This window comes from Lepus europaeus, chromosome 9 (genome assembly GCF_033115175.1).
Source record: "Lepus europaeus isolate LE1 chromosome 9, mLepTim1.pri, whole genome shotgun sequence".
NCBI classification, from domain to species: domain Eukaryota; kingdom Metazoa; phylum Chordata; class Mammalia; order Lagomorpha; family Leporidae; genus Lepus; species Lepus europaeus.
Window position 1 is genome coordinate 60,425,463 of NC_084835.1, and position 26,440 is coordinate 60,451,902.

Below are 26,440 nucleotides of genomic sequence, written 5' to 3' on the forward strand. Positions count from 1 at the left end.
ACCTCATGTGTGTTTTTAATCATATTAACTAGGATGACTGTGTTTTAACTTCTCTTATTTTAGCTTGTTCTATACTGTAACCAACCTACACCTGCCTTCCAGCCTTCTGCCTGGCCACCTCCCTTCTCTACCCCGTTAGGTCTCAGCTTCAGCATCATTCACTTTACTCTATCATACCCTGCACAAGACATTCGGAACTTCCTTGCTGAGATTCCATCCTTTGTTTTTGCTTTTAGGGTTTTCTGGACTTTGAAGACTGTGCAATAGAGGCCAGCACTATGGTGAAGCAAGTTAAGCCTCCACCTGTGACACTGGCATCCCAGTGCCAGTTTGAGACCTGGCTGCTTTACTTTCAATTCCAGATCCCTGCTAATGTGCCTAGGAAATCAGCAGAGGATGGCCCACGAGGGAGACCCAGAAGAAGCTTCGGGCTCCTGGCTTCAGCACAATCATAGCACAGTGACGTGAAGATAATGAATGCTCAATAGATACCTGGTAAACAAATGAATAATAAGTGATTAACAGCCAAATGTCGAGCCTAAAATTCCCCAGACCACTTTTCAATATCATGAAGAACAAGGATTTTAACTAGATACTAATAACGGAAATAGCTTTCATTATTTTGCATTAAGGTGAAAATACTGATATTGGACAGGAAAACACTCGGTAGGTAAAAGCAGACAAGTACAGGGTAAAAGGCATTGTGATGCAGTAGGTTAAGCCACCACTTGCCACTCTCACATCCCATGTCAACAGTGCCAGTTTGAGACCTGGCTGCTTTTCTTCCTATCCAGCTTCCTACTAAGGTACCCTGGAGGCAGAAGATGATGGCTCAAGTGCGTGGGCTCCTACCAACCATGCGAGATTCCTAAATGGAGTTCTGGGCTCCCAGCTTTGGCCTGGCCCAGCCTTGGCTGTTGCAAGAATCTGAATGAAGCAGTGGCTAGAAGATCTCTCTCTCTTTCTCTTCTCCTCCCCTTCCCCCCCTTGCCTCTGTCATCCCCTATCCTGAATTAAAAAAAAAAGTAGAGAAGTGTAAGAACTGGAACAAACACAATGGGAGAATAATGCAAAAGGGGCATGGTGATACAGCAAAAAGAATGGTAACCCCAGTTCTTAGTCTTTCTACTGTCTAACACGTTGAAGAAGTGAATGTTAATTTAATTTAGTAGCTGAAGACCAGGGACAGGTCAACATCACAAGCATCATAATATATTTAATAAAAAGTTTTTTCATGAGATAGAAGGTATATTAGCATTTTTGTGTACTTTAGTGTTCATGGAGTATGCTTGCAAGACCTCGTTGATAAAATGTTCTGCTGAAGAGAGTGATATGAACAAGAGTTCATTATACGAGCACAGCTGTGTCCCCTAACAGGATGAAGAACTACTGTAACATGCACAAAGAGTTGCTCCTCAGCTGTGTAAGTGCAGGGCTCTAAGCAGCATGTGGGGACAGCTGTCCTGTCGCTATGTGCCCAGTTCACGACTTTATCAGCTTCTTGCAACTTGTGAAGTTTTGTCACAAATATGCATGATTTGAATACTTTGCATAAAGCAAAAATGAGGTACCTACAGTCCAATCAGGGAGTAGTCTTTGTCAGAATTTCCTTTCTCACAAAGACTATCTGCTTTGGCTTGGAACTCTTTTCTCTTCTAAAAATTCATTCTTAAACTCACTGGATCAATACTCATGATTAAGAGGACCCAGCAGTTCCCAAGAGCAAAAGGACTAGCAGGTTTGAGATTCATAACTAAAGCAACAGCACTGTTCAATGCAAGCCATTTGTGGCCTTTCGGTGCACTGGGTTTATCATTGAAACTCTTCCTAAATTATTCCATTGTTAACATTTGCAAAAGCTCAGATAGACAGAAGGACTGGGGAGCAGTAGCTGCATGGAAATTGAGATCCATGCTGCTGGCAGCTCGTCAGTCCAAGGGGATGCAGACACAAGCCTGCCCTCGTTCCAGGCAGGCAGTCGTGTGTAACATACAGCTTCCACTGTCAATGACGCTCAAGGGCTTTTGTGTAATCTGGAGTTCCAATCTTGGAGATTTATTTTACAGAGACAAGGATGGGTTCCTTGGGGGACAGCAGGAATAAGCAGCAGTATGATTAAAAACTTGGGTCTTTCCTGGCTCCAGCCCAGAATTTGCCACAATCATCCACTTAGCAATGCTGGCCTTCCTTTTGAAGCTGAGAGAAGCATTTCACACCCTTGCTTTCTATGAACACTGCTACATCCATTCAGTAGGCCTTGCAGACATAGCCCAACACACAGAATCACTGTCACCAAGGTGTCAGCATAGGCTCAGGGCAAAAGGGTTAGGGGATGTAGCCAAAGGAAGACAGAGAGCAATAAAAAGAGAAAGATCCAGAACAAGAGGGATTAATTATGCTACAATTTTCTACTGTTTATGGAAATTGCTATTTTAGAATAGTCATACAATTAGTGATTTCCAGCAGATCATCAGAGCAATTGCTAAGCTAATTTTTCAATTTCTAGCATTTTAGAGTATTTAATAATACTTTTGACAGTATAGCATGCATTTGTTGGTTTGTTTGAGAGCGAGAGAGAGAGAGCGAGAGAGAGAGAGAGAGAGAGAGAGAGAGAGAGAGAAAGCTCATATCCACTGGTTTACTCCCAAGATGCCTGCAGGGGGAGCTGGGAATTTAATCCAGGTCTTACATGTGGGTGGCAGGTAAACACCCACTGAGCTATCTCTTGCTGTTTCCAAGGGTTTGCATCAGCAGGTAACTGAATTCAGGAGCCAAATCCAGAAACTGAATTCAGATTCTCAGATGCACAACACATGAGACATAATTGTGAGGCCATACCTCCCCTGGAAATACCCATCAGTCAATTACATTACTTGGCCCCAGAGTTACATCTTCTCTAAGATAGCCGGCCCTTTCTTGCACTGACCAATCCCTGCTCAGACCATTGATCCCAGTCCTTATCCCCACCAAAGCAGACTAGATGACATATTGGTCTCTCTTTTTGGCCCCAAGAGGAGAGTCCACAACAGCCTCCTTTATATCCCTAGGGTTTGGAATCTGGTGAGTATTGAATAAATGCAATCTCATCCCAACTCCGTGAGATAAGGTGGTATTATTCGGCTTTAAAAGACATTCAGAAATTTCCAACAATCACACAACCACTTGTGTAGAGAGCTGGGTTTGAAACTTGGTGTGTTCAGTTCCTAACAGTGTTCCCTTCTTGTGAGTGAGGATCATTTAAAAATTTTGTTAGGTCCACAGTTTACATGATATATAAAGCTGAGTAATAATGTAAATACTAGAAGTTTCCTCCTTGGAATATGCTGAAGTAGGAAAGAGTGACTCTGTCTAAAAGACTGTATGACGCTTGAGTTAGTGTTGCATTGCAGGTTGTAATGATCTTGGTGATTAATTACTGATACATTCAATAGTTTCCAATAAGAGTGAAGCATTGTTTATATCTGAAAATTATATGCTGATTTACAATTTAAAATGAAGCATTTTTCAAATTTATGTGTTACACAATCTTTGAATCTTAATGTAATCTGTATGTGAGGTTTTACACTACAGATGTTTGCTTTCTCAAAACAATGTTATAGTGATAAGAAAGTACAATAAATGGGTAGGCTACTTTAAAAATAAATAATCAAAAATAATTTCAAATCACTTCTTAACTGGCTCTTTTAAGCCAGGATCAAACTTTCAAACATAACTATTCTGATTCAAAAGACTAATTCTAGAATCTGGGGCGTAAATTCTACCATACTCATAAGGAATGAATGATCATAAAATAACATTCAAATCATACATATCCTTTGTTAGCAATAAAAAAGCAACAAAAAATGATTTGGAAGGAAAATCCAAATCCGAAATTGTGATCAGAACATTCGACTTCCTGAGTCTGTCTGTCTCATACCTGAGTCTGTCTGTCTCATACCTGAGTCTGTCTGTCTCATAGATTCTTCATGCTTCGGCCGCACTTTGCATTTCACTGCCACAGATCACCTTAGAGTGCTTAACAGAAAATCAGCTTCCTGTGTCACGTGACTCAGTTTATTCAGAGAAGCTGCCAAACAACAGGGAAGAGTGGTTTATAGAGTTTGGGTCAGGGAAAGTTTATAATTACCCATATGATCAATTCCTGAAAACCTGCAAATGCTCCAAGGGGTAGTGACATGCGATCAGACTGTAAAGTAGATTCGAGAAATCTAAACGTACAGGAATCCTAATTATGATTTTGGTGATAGAGGCAATCAATTTTTTCATGTTCAATTCGATTTTTAAAGCGATCATATTTGAGTAAGATGACAGAAGGGAAAAGCTAGAAGGCCAGTGCTGGTTTTAGGAACACAAACAATACAAACAACCTACTGGCATGGCTTGAGGAGCACCCTAGCAAAAGCAAACACTTACATGCCAGTTAACATACAAAGAAAAGTTTGAAGTGTCAGCATCATTTCATTTAATCTTCACAAGAACCTCACAATGTTGGCATGCTCAGAGACTCCTTGCATGCAGAAGCAAATAGGGTGTCCAAGAAGCTGTTAATAGAGTGAAAAGTCTCTTCCTTTGAATGTGCAGACAGAGAGACAGACAAATGGGTTGCGGCTGCTTTAAGCAGCTTTTTACTGTTAAGCTTCAAACCTCCAACTTCAAATAATCAATTGTATGCCAACAAGTATAATTTATAATACTGGAAACTTCTTACAACACAATGCATGATTGTCTGCTATCTCTGATGACTGATAACGACCTCTCTCCTATTTCATTTCCCTACATAGTGTCACTCACATTCGGGGACACTCTTCTGCCGAGTCTCCTTAACAGAAGTGGCAGGGATGACCAGCTGGGAACACACAGACAGGCTGATGGCCCACAGGAGAAATAATCTCATTTCCCAGATAGCCCCAGGATCAAAGCAAACATTTTCAGAAATTCTGAAAATAAATACAATTGCTTTCCTGCCTAGTTCCCTTCAATGGAACGAAAATGTGTCCTTCACCTTGTTCTGAGAGTACTGCATGGATTTTTCAAAGGACAACAATGAGAAAAGGAGTCTCTTTAATTCATTTTTAATTTTCTTTCTAATTGACTACAAAAGAATATCTGATGAGAAGTTTGAGGAAATCAGGACATATTAAAAGTTGATAATGAGCCTTTAATATCTGTACATGTGTTCCTAAGTTAATTACCTACGGCAAAGTAGCAGAAGGAAGCTGTGATAGGGAAGAGGAAATGAAGATAGCAGACATTTGCAAAGTCCACTGTGATAATGAATTCCAGACAAAATAAATTTCATGAAAATCTGGACATATTATATGAAATAAATGATTTCTTGATTTTATATGAAATTGTATCTCTTCTGTGATACAAAGGTATTGGTTTTTCTTACTAGAAGTATTTTGGATGAATAAAACATTCACATTTCTGTGTTACTAACAGGAAATGTTTCTGATCTCATTTGAAATCTTACCTATAAAAAGTAAGGCACACTATTTCTGAGATTCCTTGCACCCTCATCTCTTCCCATTCATAAAGTAGAGAAGTTCCTATTAGCTTTAAAAGATTGGCCCCAATTCTTAGCAAGAGAAATGAGGCATGACTTGCTGTTTAAATATAATTGTTGAGGAAGTATTCAATCACAAGGCCCACATATTTTAAGTTACCATTGCAAAGAAGGGCATAAAATTAAAAGGATCGGTGGGGTCATTATTAAAAAAGCAGAGTGGATGCCACATGTTAAATCCCAGCCACAGGTTTACGATGGGTTCTGATGTTTGGTGGGTGTTGATCATGGCCCACCTCCCCATCCCTATGGGCAGACAATAGTCACATGTGCTTTCTCCATTCAGTAGTTTCCTTTGGATGAAGAAATCAAACAACGAGCACACGCTTAAAATGGTAATCTTAAAAACTGCAAAGACATGAATACAAGAATATTTAATTAATATATCTAAGCATCAAGTTTTAACAAATAAGATATGTAACTCTAAAACATTTAAAAATTAAACTAACCATGCTGAATGGACAAATACAAGTCATCTGATAATATCATCACCTAATGCACTAAAGTATGCTTGAACTTCAAGCTATAGAACATTAGAAGGTATAGAAAATCATTAACCATAAAATGAAAATAAAGACAAAAAAAAAGAAAATCATTAATGAGAGATATTGCCTGGAAGATTGCATTTTATATATATAGATAGATAGATAGATTGTGTGTATACACATATACTGTGTATGTAATGCATATACTCTTGTTATATGGATATATACACATGTGTATGTGTGTGTGAAGAAGATAAAAACATACACAGAGGACAACATCACAGAGCAACTTTATTAGTGCAAGTAAAGTTCAACAGTTTGTGTAAAACTCATCCTTTATTTAGAGTTGCTCAAGGTTTTCTCTTGGATGTGTCTGCATATGACGAACAAGGGAGAAAAGACAGAAATGAGGTGATTCTAAATGAGTAAAAGAAAATTAAGCTTTTGCCTGTGTTAGGAAAGAAAAAAAAGTTGAGTCCATGAACAGACATTAAAATTCTGTCCTAGGTGCCAGTTTACTGGCAGGAATGATGGAACTTGTGCTCTTCCTGACCACCTCAGGGTTTAAACAATTTTATGTGACAGAGCTGATGTGTAAATCAATAAAAAGATAACAATCATTTACATTGAGAGTTTAGTACAATTTCCAGCATCTGCATTAACCAGGCTGAGTGTAGTGAAATCAATACACAACCACCTTACTTAGTCAAGTGCATAAACGAAGTACAACTGAATTTTCAAAACCAATGAATATGGATTAAAGAAAAATCAAATCAATTGTAAGAATGAGTTCTGGAAATCAGACAATGACAGTATTTTTGAACACATAACACTGTGCAAAATCCAGGAAGGCAAACAGATGTTGCCTTCCATCTCCTCTCTTTCTTCTAGCATTTATCTTATCATTTTAGAGAAGCTATCTTGTACTGCAGTCTGATTACATGTGCATTTTGCAAATTTCCAGATGTGTTTAAATGTTTTAATCTACATTATGGCTTTGTATTTTAGGTCCATATGATTCTCTAATCAGAGTTCTTATTTCTGAAAACATTAAATGAAGTCAAGAATTTTAATATATCCCATTTAGTGTGAGGGTTCTATGGCCATTTTTGTTTTCCAAGCTAGTCTTTCTGGATATATTGGTCTTCCATCTACTCAATAGATAATCAGTCCCATTATGTTGTACTATATAATGAATCACTTGAAGAGAACATTCACTTTTCTCCAAAAGCAAACAGAAAAACATCTTCATGAAAGGTGAGGTTGACATAATTTCCTCTCTCAATTTGTGCCAAGAAAATTTACCCATGTAAGGCAGGCATCCTTCCAGTAAGAGTGATAACTGCAGTGGGCTCTCTGTAGTGTCTGCAGAATAACATTCTGCCAGAATCGATTTTTATTCTAGTATTATGGGTATAGGTAATGAAAACAGGTAATACATTTGTTAATTTCAACATGTTAACAGTGTGGAAGAAGCTATAAAAGAGTTTGAATGTAGGAGGATTCTGGCAGATTCAAGAAGCATTTAGCCAATAATGAGATAATGGTTAATCAAAACAGAGCAGAGCTGAACTTAGAAACTAGGGTGTTACGACAACTGTGAAAGAGACTGTGACAATGTGAACCAGAAGCCTAGCAGACTTAGGGAATGCAGCCTGATGAAATGGTGTAAGATTTGTATGAGGGGGGAAAGTTGACGTTAGTCCAGTACTGTGTGAAAGAGGCAAATGGAAAAAGACTCTCAAGAAGTTCCTGTGGGAAGAAATGAAGGAGCCTTGCCTTTGCACACAGAAGTCTGATAACCTAGTAGGCAGTCAGCCTTCCCATCTGGAGACTTCCCAGGGGAATCTTTCTGTCCAAGAGGGCTATTTAATCTGACAACACTGGGCAATAAAACCCTGGGAGAATTTCTCACCCAGAAAACCCTTTTTCAACAATATCCTAGAAGAAAAGGAAGGTATAATAGAAATAGTGGGAAGAATTGGACTCCATATCAGTATAAACCCCAGTCTGAATGTAGACTGGGCACTCTCAGTTTCTTCTGTTGGATGCCCTCCCTCATTAAACTTTAGTACAGCCTGCTTGGTCATCACTCTCTGTCTCATGTATGAAATTCTTTTCTGTTGGGATCACAGGATCTATCTCAGTCAGCTCCAGTGACATCTTGGTCCTAACAAGTTGCTGAATCTATAACTTTTATACATATAAGTATAGAAAGTAAGAAGATATACATCTACAACTAAGAAAGTAAGGTCTCTAGGGGCCAGCACTGTGGCACAGAAGGTTGACGCCCTAGCCTGAAGCGCTGGCATCCCATATGGGCGCTGGTTCTAGTCCGGCTGCTCCACTTTCTGCTCCAGCTCTCAGCTATGGCCTTAGAAAGCAGTGGAAGATGGCCCAAGTCCACCCGCATGGCAGACCCAGAAGAAGCTCCTGGCTCCTGGCTTCAGATAGGTGCAGCCCGGCCATTGCGGCCATCTAGGGAGTGAACCAGCAGATGGAAGACCTCTCTCTCTGTCTCTACTTCTCTCTGTAACTCTGATTTCAAATAAATAAAATAAATCATAAAAAAGTAAGGTCTCTAAATATCCAATAACAACTAGAAATATGTAAAAGTAAACAGCAATAATATCTTAGCAAAATATATGATAGAAAAAATGAACACAGAGCGGCAAGATGGCAGAATAGGAAGGGAGCACACTGATAGTCTGGGAAGATACAGTTTAATAAAACTGGAGATACTGTAGGTTCAAGGAAGAGTAGGGGAAGAAACAGCAGAGGAAACTCTTCCGGAACTAGTGATTCACAGTGGACCTGCGTGGAGAGCGTGGGAGCCCAAGTTCGGGACACCAGTGGCAGACTCAACACACCAGCGCTGGAACGCGAGGTGAGCCAAAACTCAATAGCCCGAGACACCAGCAGGAAAGCGGAAAGAGGAGACTAGAGGGAATGAGGCTTGAAACTCCATGGGGAAAAGTTCACCAGGCTAACTAGAAGAGAGAGAAAGAGAGAAAAAAAAAAAGGGACCGATACGGACACGAGTTTCTCTCTCTCTGCTCACCTCTCAAAAGCGAGCAAGACAACGAGCAGGCGCCATTTTGGACATACGTCATAAGCAGGGCTACCTCAGGTCTGCACCGGCCCTGAGCCTAGCAGAAAAACCTGACTCTGGGGGGGGGGTGGTGAAATAACAGGAGATTAGCATCTAACTTGGCAACCCAGTGGGAGACTGCAGGAGAATTGGAGCCCACACTGAGGGCAGCAGAGATTCCCTGTGTGGTCCTTGGGAAAGAGCTTCCGATCTCTGGCTCCTGTGGGTATATCATTTGCCTGCTAACTACCTCCAATTACGTTCAGCTGTGCGGAATTATGTCCCTTTTGAATCAAAAAAAAAAAAAAAAGAATGAAAGAAAGAGAGACTTACCACGCCTAACCTGGGAGTGTCACCTTTGGGACACCCTCAAACCTGAGGAACCAAACAGAGCTCTCAGGCCACACTCATCTCAAGCCTCTAAGGCTCCACCGGAAGCAGACAGTCCACTTAACCTAGAGCCATAGTATAGCAAGAAAAAACACCACAGTGAAGAAACCAAATATGTCCAACATGCCAAACAACAAATGCAAAAACCGAGGTAACAAGAACAAGGAAGACACTATGACGCCCCCAAATGAAAAAGACACCACAATTCAAGATTATGAAGATGATGAGATAGAAGAAATGCAAGAAGCGGATCTCAAAAAATTGATAAGAACATTAAGAAGTTCTCAAAAACAAATTCTTGAACTACAGAAATCCTTAATGGACAAGCTAGAAAATCTCTCTCATGAAAATGAAATATTAAGGAGGAATCAAAATGAAATGAAACAACTAGTAGAACAAGAAACTGTGATAGTGACGAGAAATCATAAAACTTCCCTCCCACCCACAACCCTCCCCTTTCCCGCTCCCTCTCCCCTTCCAATCACATCAAGACTCATTTTCAATTCTCTTTATATACAGAAGATCAATTTAGTATATATTAGGTAAAGATTTCAACAGTTTGCCCCCATATAGCAACACAAAGTGAAAACAAAAATACTGTTGGACTACTAGTTATAGCATGAAAGAGGAGTGTACAGCACATTAAAGACAGAGATCCTACATAATATATATTTTTTTAATTATTTAATTTTCTATGCCATTTCCAATTTAACTCCAGGTTTTTTTTTTCATTTCCAATTATCTTTATATACAGAAGATCAATTCAGTATATAATTAGTAAAGATCTCATCAGTTTTTACCCACGCAGAAACACAAAGTGTAAAAATACTGTTTCAGTACTAGTTATAGCATCACTGTACATTAGACAACACATTAAGGACAGATCCCACATGGGATATAAGTACACAGTGACTTCTGTTGCTGACTTAACAATTTGACACTCCTGTTCATGGCGTCAGTAATCTCCCTAGGCTCTAGTCATGAGTTGCCAGGCTATGGAAGCATTTAGAGTTCGCTGACTTTGATCTTATTCCGATAGACGCAGAGAAAGCATTTGATAAAATACAACACCCTTTCATGATGAAAACTCTAAGCAAACTGGGTATGGAAGGAACATTCCTCAATACAATCAAAGCAATATATGAAAAACCCACGGCCAACATCCTATTGAATGGGGAAAAGTTGGAAGCATTTCCGCTGAGATCTGGTACCAGACAGGGATGCCCACTCTCACCACTGCTATTCAATATAGTTCTGGAAGTTTTAGCCAGAGCTATTAGGCAAGAAAAAGAAATTAAAGGGATACAAATTGGGAAGGAAGAACTCAAACTATCCCTCTTTGCAGATGATATGATTCTTTATTTAGGGGACCCAAAGAACTCTACTAAGAGACTACTGGAACTCATTGAAGAGTTTGGCAAAGTAGCAGGATATAAAATCAATGCACAAAAATCAACAGCCTTTGTATACACAGGCAATGCCACGGCTGAGGAAAAACTTCTAAGATCAATTCCATTCACAATAGCTACAAAAACAATCAAATACCTCAGAATAAACTTAACCAAGGACGTCAAAGATCTCTACAATGAAAACTACAAAGCCTTGAAGAAAGAAATAGAAGAGGATACCAAAAAATGGAGAAATCTTCCATGCTCATGGATTGGAAGAATCAATATCATCAAAATGTCCATTCTCCCCAAAACATTTTATACATTCAATGCAATACCAAACAAGATACCAAAGACATTCTTCTCAGATCTGGAAAACATGATGCTGAAATTCATATGGAGACACAGAAGACCTCGAATAGCCAAAGCAATCCTGTACAATAAAAACAAAGCTGGAGGCATCACAATACCAGATTTCAGGACATACTACAGGGCAGTTGTTAACAAAACAGCATGGTACTAGTACAGAAACAGATGGATAGACCAAGGGAACAGAATAGAAACACCAGAAATCAATCCAAACATCTACAGCCAACTTATATTTGATCAAAGATCCAAATCTAATCCCTGGAATAAGGACAGTCTATTCAATAAATGGTGCTGGGAAAATTGGATTTCCATGTGCAGAAGCTTGAAGCAAGACCCATACCTTTCACCTTACACAAACATTCACTCAACATGGATTAAAGAGTTAAATCTACAACCTGAAACCATCAAATTATTAGAGAGCATAGGAGAAACCCTGCAAGATATAGGTACAGGCAAAGACTTCTTGGAAAAGACCCCAGGAGCACAGGCAGTCAAAAACAAAATTAACATTTGGGATTGCATCAAATTGAGAAGCTTCTGTACTTCAAAAGAAACAGTCAGGAAAGTGAAGAGGCAACCGACAGAATGGGAAAAAATATTTGCAAACTATACTACAGATAAAGGGTTGATAACCAGAATCTACAAAGAAATCAAGAAAATCCACAACAACAAAACAAACAACCCACTTAAGAGATGGGCCAAGGACCTCAATAGACATTTTTCGAAAGAGGAAATCCAAATGGCCAACAGACACATGAAAAAATGTTCAAGATCACTAGCAATCAGAGAAATGCAAATCAAAACCACAATGAGGTTTCACCTCACCCCAGTGAGAATGGCTCACATTCAGAAATCTACCAACAACAGATGCTGGAGAGGATGTGGGGGAAAAGGGACACTAACCCACTGTTGGTGGGAATGCAAACTGGTTAAGCCACTATGGAAGTCTGTCTGGAGATTCCTCAGAAACCTGAACATAACCCTACCATACAACCCAGCCATCCCACTCCTTGGAATTTACCCAAAGGAACTTAATTTGGCTAATAAAAAAGCCATCTGCACATTAATGTTTATTGCAGCTCAATTCACAATAGCTAAGACCTGGAACCAACCCAAATGTCCATCAACAGTAGACTGGATAAAGAAATTATGGGACATGTACTCCATAGAATACTATACAGCAGTAAGAAACAATGAAACCCAGTCATTTGCAACAAGATGGAGGAATCTGGAAAACATCATGCTGAGTGAATTAAGCCAGTCCCAAAGAGACAAATATCATTTGTTTTCCCTGATCGGCGACAACTGAGCACCAAAGGGGAAACCTGTTGAAGTGAAATGGACACTATAAGAAACAACAAAAGTCAGCTCTTGTCCTGACTCTAGATGTACAATGTAATACTCTATCCTTTTTAGTATTTGTTGTTGTTGTTGTTGTTCTAGTACTAGTGGTTGAACTCTGTAATTAACACACAATTATTCTTAGGTGTTTAAATTTTAACTGAAAAGTGATCCCTGTTAAATTTAAGAGTGGGAAAAAGAGAGGGAGGGGATGTACAATTTGGGACATGCTCAATCAGACTTGCCTCAAATGGTGGAGTTAGAAATGTGCCAGGGGATTCCAATACAATCCCATCAAGGTGGCATGTACCAATGCCAGCTCACTAGTCCAAGTGATCAATTTCAGTTCACAATTGATGGCTCTGATAGGTCTAAGAGTCAAAGGGATCACACAAACAAGACAAGTGTCTGCTAATACTAACAGATAGAATCAAAAAGGGAGAGAAAGATCCAACATGGGAAGTGGGATACACAGCAGACTCATAGAATGGCAGATGTCCTAATCAACACTCTGGCCTCAGAATCAGCCCTTAAGGCATTCGGATCTGGCTGAAGAGCCCATGAGAGTATTGTAGGCATGGAAAGCCAAGATACCATGGAAAAGAAAAAAAAAAAAGAAGAAGACCTAAATGAAAGATCTCTGTGAGTGAGATCCCTGTGGAAAGAACGGGGCCATCAAAGAAGGAGGTACCTTTCTCTGAAGGGAGGAGAGAACTTCCACTTTGACTATGTTATGTTATGTTTTTAAGGAATCTTATTTCAACCAGATATTTTGGATTTTGAGCCTTCTTGGTGTTCTTGACAGGCATTCAAAAAATCAAAGTTCCAAACAATCTGCACTCTAAAATTTCCAGTAAATCTTGGACTTTGGTTTTTCCAGTTTGGGCCCAACTGAAAAAATCAAAGGACCTATGTCTCTCATCTTATAGAGACACCAACTAATCAGGCTATTTGGATTATATTAGAAGTACTGTCAAGATGTGATGTGGTACTAAATTTTAAGTTTCTATAATGGAAAATGCTATTAATACAAATGTTTGAGAATTACAAAGTCTAATGATCTTGTGTTACTAGACATGATAGTTAGCTTAATGAGAAAGCCCCAGAAGCCTAAAGCGTTAAATACTTGTAAAGTCCTGCAGGTGCTTTCAAAAATACTGTGAAGTAAGCAAGTGCCTCTTGTTGGTTGATGAGTTTATAATTTTAAACATGGCAACTTAAAGTCTTTTGTCATCCACAGTCATATATGATTTGCTGCTCATAAAACTAAAGCGTTGTTGGTTCTGTGATTAGCTGTCCTCCTATAGGTTCCTATGGACTTTTTCGAATCACTTCTATTGTATTCAGTTCTTTGGGACGGCTCTGTAAACAGATGAAGCCAATAATGTATTAACAGTATCAACTGAGAGAAAGTATGGTTAACTGAGGTTACTAAAAAGAAAAAGCAATTCAAATCAATTGGCAATCTACAAAAAGAGTTAAAGATTTTAAAAGCTATTATTAAAATTGCTATATTGGTCTATTATGTTATGTTATATGTGTGTACATATTGTTTTGTCCACATGGGAAAATTTTATTAAGAATTTTATTTTAATTGGCTTATAGATAAGATTGTCCATAAATTTAAGCTGCTAAAATTAATCAAAGATACATTTTAATTCGTGTGACCTGAATTTCTGCATCATATGTTTTATACTTGTTGGTAGAAAGAAACTAAAAACATTTTATATGGTTGTGCTTAAGTTTACTGGTTAAACAAACTACACCATGTTAGATATTTAAGAGGTGTTTTCAAATACATGATTCTTAAAATTTATAGAAGTTATTGGACCTTCTGGTAAATGTTTTCTTAAGTTGTTATCTAATGGTTGAAACGGTTTGCTAAGTATTCATGTAATATTGCTATTGTTAGCAAGCAATCTAGGACTTGCTCCCTCATTTCTCTATTCTAAGCCCAACTTGTTCTTTCATTTCTCTATTCTCTTCAAGGTAGGAAACTAATTCTATTATGAAGGAATCTGTAGGATGCACAATTTAATCTTTAGACCTTATAAAAGAGATGGCTAACATTTTTCTGTAATAACATAGCCAAAATAAGAACTTAAATAATAATCTCATAGCTAGATTCACTTCGCCATCAGCACAGTAAACAGTAAGTAGAAAAAAACCTCTCTTTCAGACCAAAGGGAAAGAAAGTTTTGAAGTCAGAATATAATTTTCCTTATGGGCATTGTCTACCTTAGAAAAACTACTACAGAACATGCCTGTGACTATAGACTTGTAGTTCAGGCCACTGAAGATTAGAGATGGGACTTGGGCACTCCCTTGACTTGCATCCTCTGGTCTGCTTTAACAAAAACCAGGAGGAAAAGAAAGCTAGGCATCAGAAGCAATGGGTGGCAGGCCTATTAATGGCTGATCTGTACAGTGATCTGCCCTCAAGGAGACCCAACAGGCCAGTCCACTGCAGTGGCTTTCAATGTGGTAAGCCTGGGCTTCAGCAGAAGTCAACTTGTGAAGAGCCCTGGCAGCTCTGCCAAGAGTTGGATCACTGGAAATGGACCTGCCCTGGAGTCGAAGGATGCCCAGGTCAGAGCCACAGATCTTATTGGCTCTAAGCTGAAAAGCCCTTCACTCAGCCCAGCTTCCAAAGTGACCACTGCAGCTGAGGGGATGGCCAAGTAGGGTCAGCAACATTGCAGGCAGAACTGTAAATTTCTTGTTAGAGATGCCCCCTGCCTTTACCTAGCCAGCTCTCCTCCCAGGCCTGCTAAGTAATGAAAGTCAACAGAGTGCCTTCCCCCAGGTGGTTCACACCTCCCTTAGGATGGACCCCATGTGAAGAGATAGATAGGTCTGGGCCTCTGAATTTACAAGGCCTAAAGCCCAACAGATTAATATCAAGCCCCTTCTGTCAGGTTCTATTTGCCTCTCAATCAGAAAACCTAATTGTAGCTTAGACAGCACCTTTCTTAGCTCCTCTAATAATGACTCTGGCCTTTGTTCTAGACCCTGTCTAGCACACTTGGGCCTCATTCCTTCGTAATCATAACCTCTACTCTACCTCCAATGGCTCTACTCCCAACCTGTGTGTACTGATGGTCCTCTTCCCCACTTAATGCTGTATAATTGTTCAAACCTGGTTAATGCCACTCTTAGGATCATTGGTTACTATCCTCACCCTGTCTTTTATGACCTTGTCTAAATATGATCAGAGTCGGCAAACCTGGAAGGCTTCCATAGCCTTGGCAACTCATGACAAGAGCCTAGGGTGGTTACTGGCACCATAAATTAGAGTGTCAATTTGTTGGGTCAACAATAGGAGTCACTGTGCACTTGCTCCTCATGTGGGATCTCTGTCCTTAATGTGCTGTACATTTTGATTTAATGCTATAACTAGTACTCAAACAGTATGTTTCACTTTGTGTTTTTATGTGGGTGCAAACTATTGAAATCTTAATATATACTAAATTGATCTTCTGTATATAAAGAGAATTGAAAATGAATCTTGATGTGAATGGAAGGGGAGAGGGAGCGGGAGAGGGGAGGGTTGGGGGCAGGAGGGAAGTTATGGGAGGGGGAGCCATTGTAATCCATAAGCTGTACATTGGAAATTTATATTTATTAAATAAAAGTTAAAAAAAAGAAAAAATGAACAGTCGTTCAGAATGCATCTGACATTTGAAACAGATAAGGGAAGGGGGAGAGGGAAGAGGACTAAGGTAGACTGCCCAAAGGGGTATAATTTCAAAACTGAGACTTGGACAAGTCTGTACAAAGATGTGGTTGGAAACTTTACTGAACCAGTTTGAAGGTTAGAGAAAAGAATGGGAAATGTGTAAATGGAGTTTATATGAGAAAGAAGTAACAGGAAATAACTGGCCATTTTGACAAATGGTTATGATTTTAGCCTTCTTCAGTTTTGAGGCATTGGACATGAGTGACTTTTAGCCTTTTATTTTCTCCTGATACTTCACAGTAAATCACAGGCCCCTGTCCTTTAATGATCTGCTATTGCTGAATCTGTGCAATGGTTAAGTTGGTCAGGAAAAAAAAATGATGCCTCCAAGGCCATGGGCAGAGCATAAATTTTCATTTAATACAAATCCAGCTATCTGAAATGACAAAAGTCTAACCCAAGGTTACAGACCCACTGAGTCTTGTCCACATGCTTTGGGTCAATCAGATACGGACAATCTCTCAGCACCACCTTGTGAAAGTGATGTCAACAGCATCACTTATTTAGCAGTAACATCATTTTAAATTTGGAATAAAGCTTTCATAGATTTCATGGTGTTCTCATAAACCACACCTATGAATGGTAACCATAAACCCCTCACACTAGATACCAAGTTGCAGAACTCAACAGAACCAACTAAAAACTGTCCCATAAAATTGTGTAGGTTTTTCAAATAAAAAGCTCTATGAGTTTACTTTAACCTGAATTCACTGTCAACTAATACAGTTCTGTTTTTACCTTTAACTTTAGAAACTCGGAGGTGCATATATGGCATGAAGTAGAAAGAAGACCAGCTGACTGCCCTGTGATCAAACAGAGCCTGTTAAAAGGTTAATGAAATGAAATTCCTCAAAAGGGAGGTAGAAGCAAGCTCTCCAACCAGTCTTCATGCTGAATGTAAGGTTTTCTCAGAACGTGCTATTCACAGTAATAGACTGCTTTGAAGGGAATCTATTCTGATAAAAACAAAGGGTATCTGTTCTGATAAAAAAAAATCTATTCTAAATCCCCCTGAAACAAGAACATAGAGTTATTCAGGCATTCCTTGGCCCTTTGTGGAAAAAAAAAATAACAAACAAAAAACTTTCTCATTCACTGTAAAAGTTACACTTCGTCATTTCTCAGTTATATCAATCATAATAATGAGAAACTGGGCCCAGGTTTGGCATAAACGTAAATCTGCTCAAATAAAGACTTCACAAAGTTCTTTCCAATCAGCCATTTTTAAACAAACACAATTACTGATTACATACTCAATTGAGAAATTAGCCACCTGAGTAAAAGTCAAATGACATAAAACCAAGTAAATGAGAAAAACAGCAAAAGTCCATTTGAAGACCAGAGTTCTGGACAAAACTGTCATCTGGGAAGGAAACTGAAACAAGAAATTACCTGTTAAGGGTAAAGCCACCTCCTCAACTGACTAAGGCTTTGTTCCTTATCTTCAAAAGAACACCCTTCTTGCATCAGAATGAAACCCTTTAAACAATATTCCATCACCTTACATCAAAGCCCTTTCCTGTTCTTCAGTCATTTTCTTTAATTAGAGCTAATAAAGATATGCATTTACATGCTGATTGAGGTTTGTAACAAACCCCTAGAAAACACATTGGAGAAATTAATCAAAGTGATTTCCATTTTCTTCTCTCTAGAGCCAGCCCCTCTCCCCGACCCCGCTTCCTACCTGACAGGTGCTCCTCTGCTCTGTGCAGGTTTCAGCATGACTGTCACTGTGTTGTCAGTTTGATTCAAAGGTGTCTCAAGTTCATAAGCTGGCATCGAGGGTGCTGGGGAAAAAGGCATAAGGATAAAGTCTCATTCGTTCCTCATTTATCTTCTTAGGTGTGCTTCCCACGTTCTTTTACAAAAACATTAAGAACACAGTGCACATGCTTTAAATTGCACCTATCAACTGACCACAAATCAGCTTAACGTGTATTCCCTACACAGTCTAATAACTTGCTACAACCAGTATATATTGACCTCTTTGATCTCGAGTCAAAGTTGGAAGATGGTAGGAGGGGGCGTTTGGATTCTGACTAAACAGCTACAGTCAGTTTGTGAAAACTAATTGAGCTGAATGCTTCTAACTTACATCCTTTGCTGTAAATATGCTATCTTCAATAAATCGTTTCCCTCTAAGGCATATTTAAGTTTTGCAATAAACCACAAAGCGGAACATGACAGTTCTTCATCTAGGAAGAACTCATGTACCGATACTCCATCAGGGCACTTGGAGAGGACAACGGAGCCAGAGGACCTGTTGGAATTCATTAGTGATAACTCAGGGACTTTAGGGGAAAAGCCTAGTAGGGGCAAACATTTGAGAATCAAAGAAAGGCTTGGGCTTGGCTTGTGCTGTGTCGCGTTTTAACCAGCAGTAACTTAGGCACAGCCTCTCTGGAGCTTCGGCTATTTTGAAAGCTGGGGGAAATGACCTTCTCTGGTTATTGTGACAATTCAAAGAGATAAGAGGATGAGTGAGCAAGGCAAATGTAATTCTCCAAATGTCAGTTCTCTTCCCCATGTGAATCCTATTTCCAACGCCACTTCTTGGCATTCTTTCCTCTCTAGGTTGTGAAGTCTGATGACCACAAGAAAACAGAGCTCTTCAGTAACTGTGCTCCCACCACCAAGGAGCCTTTCACTGGGTAGTGGAACAGTGGTGTGTGCCTGTGGGAGGGCATCACCTGTCCACAACCCACAGGTGGGGGTCCCTGACTTGAAGAGAAGGTAAGAGATGGTTTCTTGCAAAAACAGTTCACAAAACTGTCTTACATACAAAGCAGTTCTCATGGAACAGTCATAGGTTTCTTCTTAGCTCCATACATCGAATTTTCTCTGCATTAAAAATTAACTCCAGTTTCATTCAACATGAACTCTAATTCCTAACACAGAATGACATTTTGGTATACATGAGCAGTTCCTTTCCCTTTGGTCCATGAAAATAGAAAACTGGGTCCACAAACCTGCAACTTTCTAAAAACTATGCAAATCAAATAGCTATTCTTGATAAGCCTGCCTAGGCCAACTGAAATGTCAAGATTCTTCACTTTGGGATAGAATTAGAAGAATTTGGTGTGCTAGCAACGGTCAGAGTTGTATTGATCAAAATTTTACCCAATAAAAACAGAAATAGCATTTTTTTTTTCCCTAAATGAACATCCTCTTTAAGATAATTTGAGACAGGGTTTCCAGTGGAGAAAAAAATTTTTAAAAGGCTTAGGGATACACAGGTTGGCATGTATTTCCCATTTAAAGATACATGATAAATCCATGCAATAGATAATGTCAGCTTAATTTATATGCAGAAGTACAATCACTTAGGATCACAGAGGAAGTAAATGCAAAAATTTGAGTTATAGTTAGGAGTAAGTAGTTCTGGGGTCCTACTGCAAATAGGTTGACAATAGATAATGATAATGTACTGGATATTTCTCCAAAGCCCTTTTAAAAAACTAGAAGAAAGGATTTCAAATGTTTTCACCATTTAAAAGTGTTAAATATTTGAAGAAGTAGATAGGTTTATCCTGATGGGTAATCATGCTATAAATATACAAGTATAGAAATATCACGCAGCACCCCATGATACGAATAATTTTTATGTGTCAGATAAAAAATAAAAATTGTTTTTAAAAAGAAAGTAATCTCAAGTAGAGCCCAACTGATTCTATGTCCAGTGGTCTTTCAACTTAGCCTATCTATACAGTCTGTCATTTTTTTTAAGCTTCCAAGTACTGCTTTTTATTTTCTAATTTTATGTATTGTTCCCATAACCTAATGCTTTATGTTGTATGCCAAATGTATATTAGATTTCAAGTCAAGCTTGTGCTCACAAATAAAATCTTGCACAATGAAAAATTATCCTTTATGTTGCAATTGCTTAAAAACAAAATTCCAAATCTCTTCTCAAAACCTAGCAGAACACTTACAATACCCAATTATGGATATGCACTTTCTTCAATCCCAAACAAAATCTTTTTGATAAAACTAAAAATGAGGGGGGCAACAGATACAAAATCCAAGCTAAATTTTATTGCACTAGCCCTGGCTGATAAAACATTACCTCCTACCCCTCCCTCCATCCCATCTGCTCCCACCCAGCACAGTCAAAGCCCAAAATCAAATCTTCCCCCATTTATATCCAACTTAGGAAGGGAGGAAGGTGAGAAAAAGAAAATGTCCCTAGAATTTTGTTTATTATGGTTCAATATCCCAGACCAGAAGTCAACTTGACCTCCTCTAGTCAGATGTACTAAGACATTCTAAACAGTTGAACCTGCCTAGGGAAATTGCTCAAATTATGGGTGGTCTAACTGAAACGCTAAAAGCAAAGAGCTGGAGGCTTGCCGTGCCCGTGTGGTTGCCCCTCTCTTTAGGAAGAGAAGCTGCTCGTGTTGAAGGTCCTGAGAAGACTGGGCTTTCTGGAAGCAGACTCCATAAGGCACCGCCTTTCTGCTATGATCTCAATTGTTCATGGCTCATTACAGTTGTTTTTACAACACTGCTGCTCTGGAAACGTGGGCTTGTAGTGGGGCTGAGCGTGTCTCCTCTCCTGCCTTCTGCCAAGTCCTCCAATGCCAATTACTAACCTGAGAGTGGCCACCTCTAATGCATGTGCACCTTAAGCTCTCAAGATAAAGATTTATAGGATTCATTTAACTCCATGTGTCTAAGTTTCAGGAATCGAGAGAGGCATTCATCTGGATCCAGCGTGTTAGTGTGGGTGAGACAAGCATCCTTGACAGTGGGAATGAGAAAGTACAAAAATGCCACTTCTGATAAAAGTCTTCACCATGAATGTGTAATACCTGATATCTTGGTCGTAAACTGGTTTGTTGCTGGAGGCCCAAAGCCCTTAGCTGTGCTGGCTCGGATGGTGAAGGAGTATGTGGTCCCAGGATACAGTCCAAAAAACAGGAAGTGAGTTTCATTTCCCAGTTTTGAGACTCTTCCACTTTGATTGGATAAGTCTATTTCTGGGTCAAAAGAACTGACTGCTTTGTAGGTGATCTGCAAAAGAACAAGAATGTGATAAAATATTGACAGCAGATGGACGACATTGCATCTTTATCCAATAAACCCTTCTGATGCATGCACTGTCAGACTCTTTATGATAAGTTCTCCTTCACACCAAGACTCTTCAAACCCTGAGTCCACTGAAGAGGCGAGGGAACTCAGCCAAAACTGTTCTGAGTTATTACTTTTATAGACGGAGCAACTTAAAGCCATGAGCTCAGGTTTAAGCTAACACCTTCAAGTTGTTTGCTTTCAAAATGTCATTTTGTAAAACTACATTACAGTTGTCTTAGAGCAAAACAGACAACTAGCTCAGACAGATAAGGCCCTGACAGAAGGCCGGCCGCAGCCCTAACCCAGTGGCCATGGTTTGATTTAGCACTGGATAGACGATTGTCTATTGGGAACAAGGCACTTGTGCGTGTTTCCATCAATGTAGGCACAGATAACCGCTCCACAGACAAGTCCGAGACACACACCCATGTTCCGGATGCCCTATGAATAGGAAGCTGCTCACTATGGGCCATGTATGTGGGCTTCCTTCAGAACTTCGTGGTCCAACAGAACTTCCTGTCATGCTGGAAATGTCCTGCCCTGTTCCACACGGAGGCCACCAGGTACTTGTGGCCACCGAGCACTTGAAACGTGGTTAGCAAGGCCAAGGAGCTGGAAATTTTACATTTTTAAGCTTCAATGGACCCACATTTAAATTGCCACGCGTTAGCTAGCAGCTGCCTGATCGAGCAGAGCAGCTCTAGAAATTCTCATCGGATCTGCTATGCAAGATATTCAAAGCATGTCAGATGAGTCCAGAATGTTTGAAAATAAATCTAACAGAGGTGTCTTTAAACTTTGCCCTTTCAAATGATTTTTTTAAAGAATTTCACTAAAAGTCGTTCATCAGCTATTCAAGAACATGCACTTCAGTGGTGATTACTAACTTCTACTGGTGGTAATGACATAATTTTTAAATGGGGCATATTCCAAAGTTTTAAATTGCAAAACCGAGCCACTTTTTCACTTGTAAGTAGGTAAACTTACTCATAATTTATGTGCATGAACACTAACACTGTTATTATACGAAGTGATAATTGACATTCTTTCCTCTTATATTTATACCATGTCATTATAATTAAGAAGACCTCTGAAAGAATATTTAGATTGAATCAACAGAGCTTTGGCAGGAAAGTTTGCTGTGTATATATTAATCACTGCGATGTGTGGCACCATCAGAGTCAGGCAGAGGATAAGCGTTAACCCCCTAACCGACTTCCCTCAGGAGGCTCGGGCCATGAAGAGCAGAAGAGCCCAGAGCCGCTGCCCAGCAGCTGGGTCAGAGGCTAGGCTGGAGGAGGGGCTTCAGCAACGCATCAGCTGTGAGCTTCCCATTCTGATACCCACAGAGAAAGGGGTAGAGGAGGCAGAGCTGCACTGAGACAGCCTACTGCCTCCCCATAGTTTACTTACTTACCCCTTCACACACTTGGAGCACAACCCACTTAGCACCCCTAACTCCCCAAGCCCTGGGTTCTGAGCTGGGGTCTCATGGTCATTCAGGTCTTGTCCCTGCCCTGTGGACAGTCACAGTTTGCTGGGGAAAGGAAGAAGCAACCCACCGATTCTGAGCGCATACAATCAGAATAAAGATGATCACTGTCCACCAGGGCTCGGTATCTTCTTTGTCACTGTACTGTACATCTAAAAACTTGAATGGGACACAAAGGCATATGGGACAAAGCCCAAGCTCCTTGGCCTCATTTTCCCACCGTCTTTCACCAATTTCTCCAAACATATTTCAGAATACGCAGCTCTATGATGTAGCATTGCCTCAGTTCCGGACAAGGGTTGTGGTTGTACCATCCCACAAACACTTCTGGGGCTTTCCTAAAACTACTCTTGTTCGCAGACTCTCACCCGCTCCGGCTGTCTCTGTCTGGGCTCACTCATTTCATTTGAACAATGACTGAACACAGCCACTTCATGAGCAGAGTGGCCAGCAGGCGGAATCCTGCCTTCAGAGAGCTAAGAGCCTGGGCGGGGTACGGTGGAGCTGAGGAGACCTACAATAAGGAAGTTAATAAAGTTAAAACACAAAAGTTCCACAGCAGAAACAAATGGTCGGGGGAAGGCCCGCTAGGAGATGGCAGTGAAGTGGAGGAGCTGGAATTGGGGGAATTGGGAAGAACTGCATGAACTGGGGAGTGTGCTGCACACAGGCAGTGAGCAGGAAGAGGGCCTGTCTGGAGAAGTGGTCAGGACCATCCCGGGCTGTGCTTGGCACCCCAAAAATAAAAAGTTTGGATACACACAACAGGGATCCTTGGAGATCTTCGAGAGTGAAAATAAAATGATTTGACTTCCCTATACAAAAGGCACATTGGCTGGTTTGATCGGAAGGGGCAACAAAGATGGTCAGAGGATCAGCAGGAGCCGCAGCAGCGTCAATGGGCCACAGAGGCAGTGCCGGTGAGGTGGCTGGGGTTGAGGCAGGAGTGGTGAGAGAGCAGAGAAGGAAAAGACCCAGCACATTTTAGAGACACCATGGATAGAACCTGGAGAGAGACTGCATATGCAGGACAGGTGGACGAACCCAGGACAGGTTCCATGTTTTGGGCTGGAGCAAAAGGCAGTCCCACGTATTGAAATAGGATGGAACGAATAAAGAGAAATTTACAGACAGATGTGGACACATCAAGCTTGAAATGCAAATGGCAGTCAAGTGGACATATGTAAGGCTCTCCTCTAAAAAGTTTGTCAAAAATAGAATTAAAAGCTAACTTCACTTGGTACAGAAAAGTTTTGATATCCACAGATAGTTTTTGCGTAATATGCATTTTTCTAATACCTTACTGAAGACTTCTCATAGGCATGGATTTCAACATTTTTTTTGTATGTCTAAATAAGCATATCTTTTAACTTCATTTTTCAACAAGCATTGGGAGTACCTTTGGGATACAACAAAGCTGGGATGCAAAGAACTGGGTTAGAAATGGAGATTTGGGGGTGCTTAGCACTCAAATGACATGGCTTTGGAATGAATGGGATCATCCATTAGGGAAAGGAGTTTAGAGAAAACGAAGGTCCCAGTAACATGCCTAGTGAAAAACGGCATTTATTTCTTATATTTGAGAGGCATAGAGAGATATGAAGAAACAGATAGAGAAGGAGGGGGGCACAGATGACTCCATCCAATGGTTTACCCCGTAAATGCCCACAATGGCTGAGATGGAAGATGGGCACTGGGAACTTTACTGCTGCCTCCCAGACTGTGCGTTAGCAGGATGCTGGAGCTAGGAGCCAGAGTCAGGAATCAGACCTACGTACTGTGATGTGGAATATGGGTGTTTTATTTTTAAATTTATTTATTTTTAATTTGTATGTGTCTCATAAACACAACATTATGTACATAGTAATTCTTCCCACCTTCCCACTGTGCCCACTCTACTCTCTCTCTCTTGTTTTATCTGAGAAAGAGAAATAGAAAGAAAGAAAGAGAAAGAAAAAAAGAACAAATGGAGTAAAAAAAAAAAAAAAGCCAAGTGTTCCTCAACTAGCTATACAAGAGCTGATACATGTTATTATTTCTCAAGGGTAATTTTGCCTGCTTTTTCCCCTTCCTCTTTTCCCTTCCTTCCTCCCCCTTCTTTCCTTTTAGAAACTTAATTGTCTTGGGGCCGGCACTGTGGCGCAGCAGGTTAACACCCTGGCCTGAAGTGCTGGCATCCCATATGGGTGCCAATTTGAGACCCGGCTGCTCCACTTCCAATCCAGCTCTCTGCTATGGCCTGGGAAAGCAGTGGAAGATGGCTCAAGTCCTAGGGCCCCTGCACCCACGTAGGAGACCTGGAAGAAGCTCCTGGCTCCTGTCTTCATATCAGTGCAGCTCTGGCCGTTGTAGCCATTTGGCGGGTGAACCAGTGGATGGAAGCTTCCCCCCACCCCCGCATAACTCTGACTTTCAAATAAATAATCTTTTGAAAAAAAAAAAGAAACTTATTTGTCTTTAAAGAAGAACCCAAGGATGATACATCTTTTGCAAGCTCTGAGACATAACTCTAACTTATGAGACATAATAATATTCTCCATTTAATGCACTAGCAGCAAGTGATTCTTGAGAACAAGTCTTACTATTAAGTCTCATGACACAACTCTTTGGGAACAGAGGTCCTGCATGGGAAGTTAGTGCACAGTGACTCTTGTCGTTTATTTAACAAATAACACTCTTCAGTATGACATCAGTAATCGCCCAAGGCTTTTGACATGATCTGTCTTGGCTATGGATGCCTTTTGGATTCACTAGCTTGAGACAGTCATACAGGTGTTTTAACCAGTAGGCTAAATGCCCACTTTTAACACTGATATTTCATATAGAATAGAGACAGCAACAGCCAACAAAGAGCCAGAAGATCAGGAAAAAGCTGTCACAGCACTAAAAGGTTCAATGTTCTAAAAAGAAGTTTCCAAAGATGGTGCTGAGGTTCAGGTGGGGCTGGGACAAAGTACTGATCTATGACTCAAGTCAGAGTTCCGATTTTGTTGACCTGTAAAGCCGTCTTTCTAAATCTGGTCTAGCAATCCCCGGCATCCACTGACTGCCCACTGCTGTGACTGTGTTCATACGATTTACTTGGCAATGAACCTTGGAGTGTGGTAGAATTTCTCGTACTGTCTTAAATCATGATTTCAATGTGCCAGAGGAATTAGAACATCTCAGGTAATTATATCTTATTTTTGAGGAGTGACTGATGGCTGCTGCTTCCTTCCGATCCCGCTGTGATCTGTAAATATTTGGCACTCAGTATGCATTTCCCTAAAAGACTCCTGGAGAGAGCAGGTGTGTGCACGTGTTCCTGTAGAAACTTACAGGATGGCACGTGGGAGCTTTGCGCCACTGACACAGACTGTAGAGCAAAGCTCAACTGGAGGACTTGCGTTCCCCTGGGGCTGATGGGCTGGTACCTGACAATAACTGTGCAGGTGTAGGATAAACCCAGCTGGGGTTTTTGAAACCGTCTTTTGGACATGTCCTTTGAAAGTTAGATAAAAATTATC

General features: G+C 40.2%; 1 protein-coding gene across 2 annotated transcripts in view; it reads right to left on the reverse strand.

Moving 5' to 3' along the window:
• The window catches only part of PTPRM (protein tyrosine phosphatase receptor type M), an 884,602-nt gene that overhangs the window by 326,412 nt on the left and 531,750 nt on the right, over positions 1 to 26,440 (reverse strand). For both annotated transcript variants that reach the window (XM_062201377.1, XM_062201376.1), the window contains exons 10-11: positions 21,181 to 21,382; positions 18,054 to 18,156 (exon numbers count right to left, since the gene is read on the reverse strand). In XM_062201377.1, the coding sequence (XP_062057361.1) occupies positions 18,054 to 18,156; positions 21,181 to 21,382 (305 nt within the window). The remainder of the gene's footprint in view (positions 1 to 18,053; positions 18,157 to 21,180; positions 21,383 to 26,440) is intronic.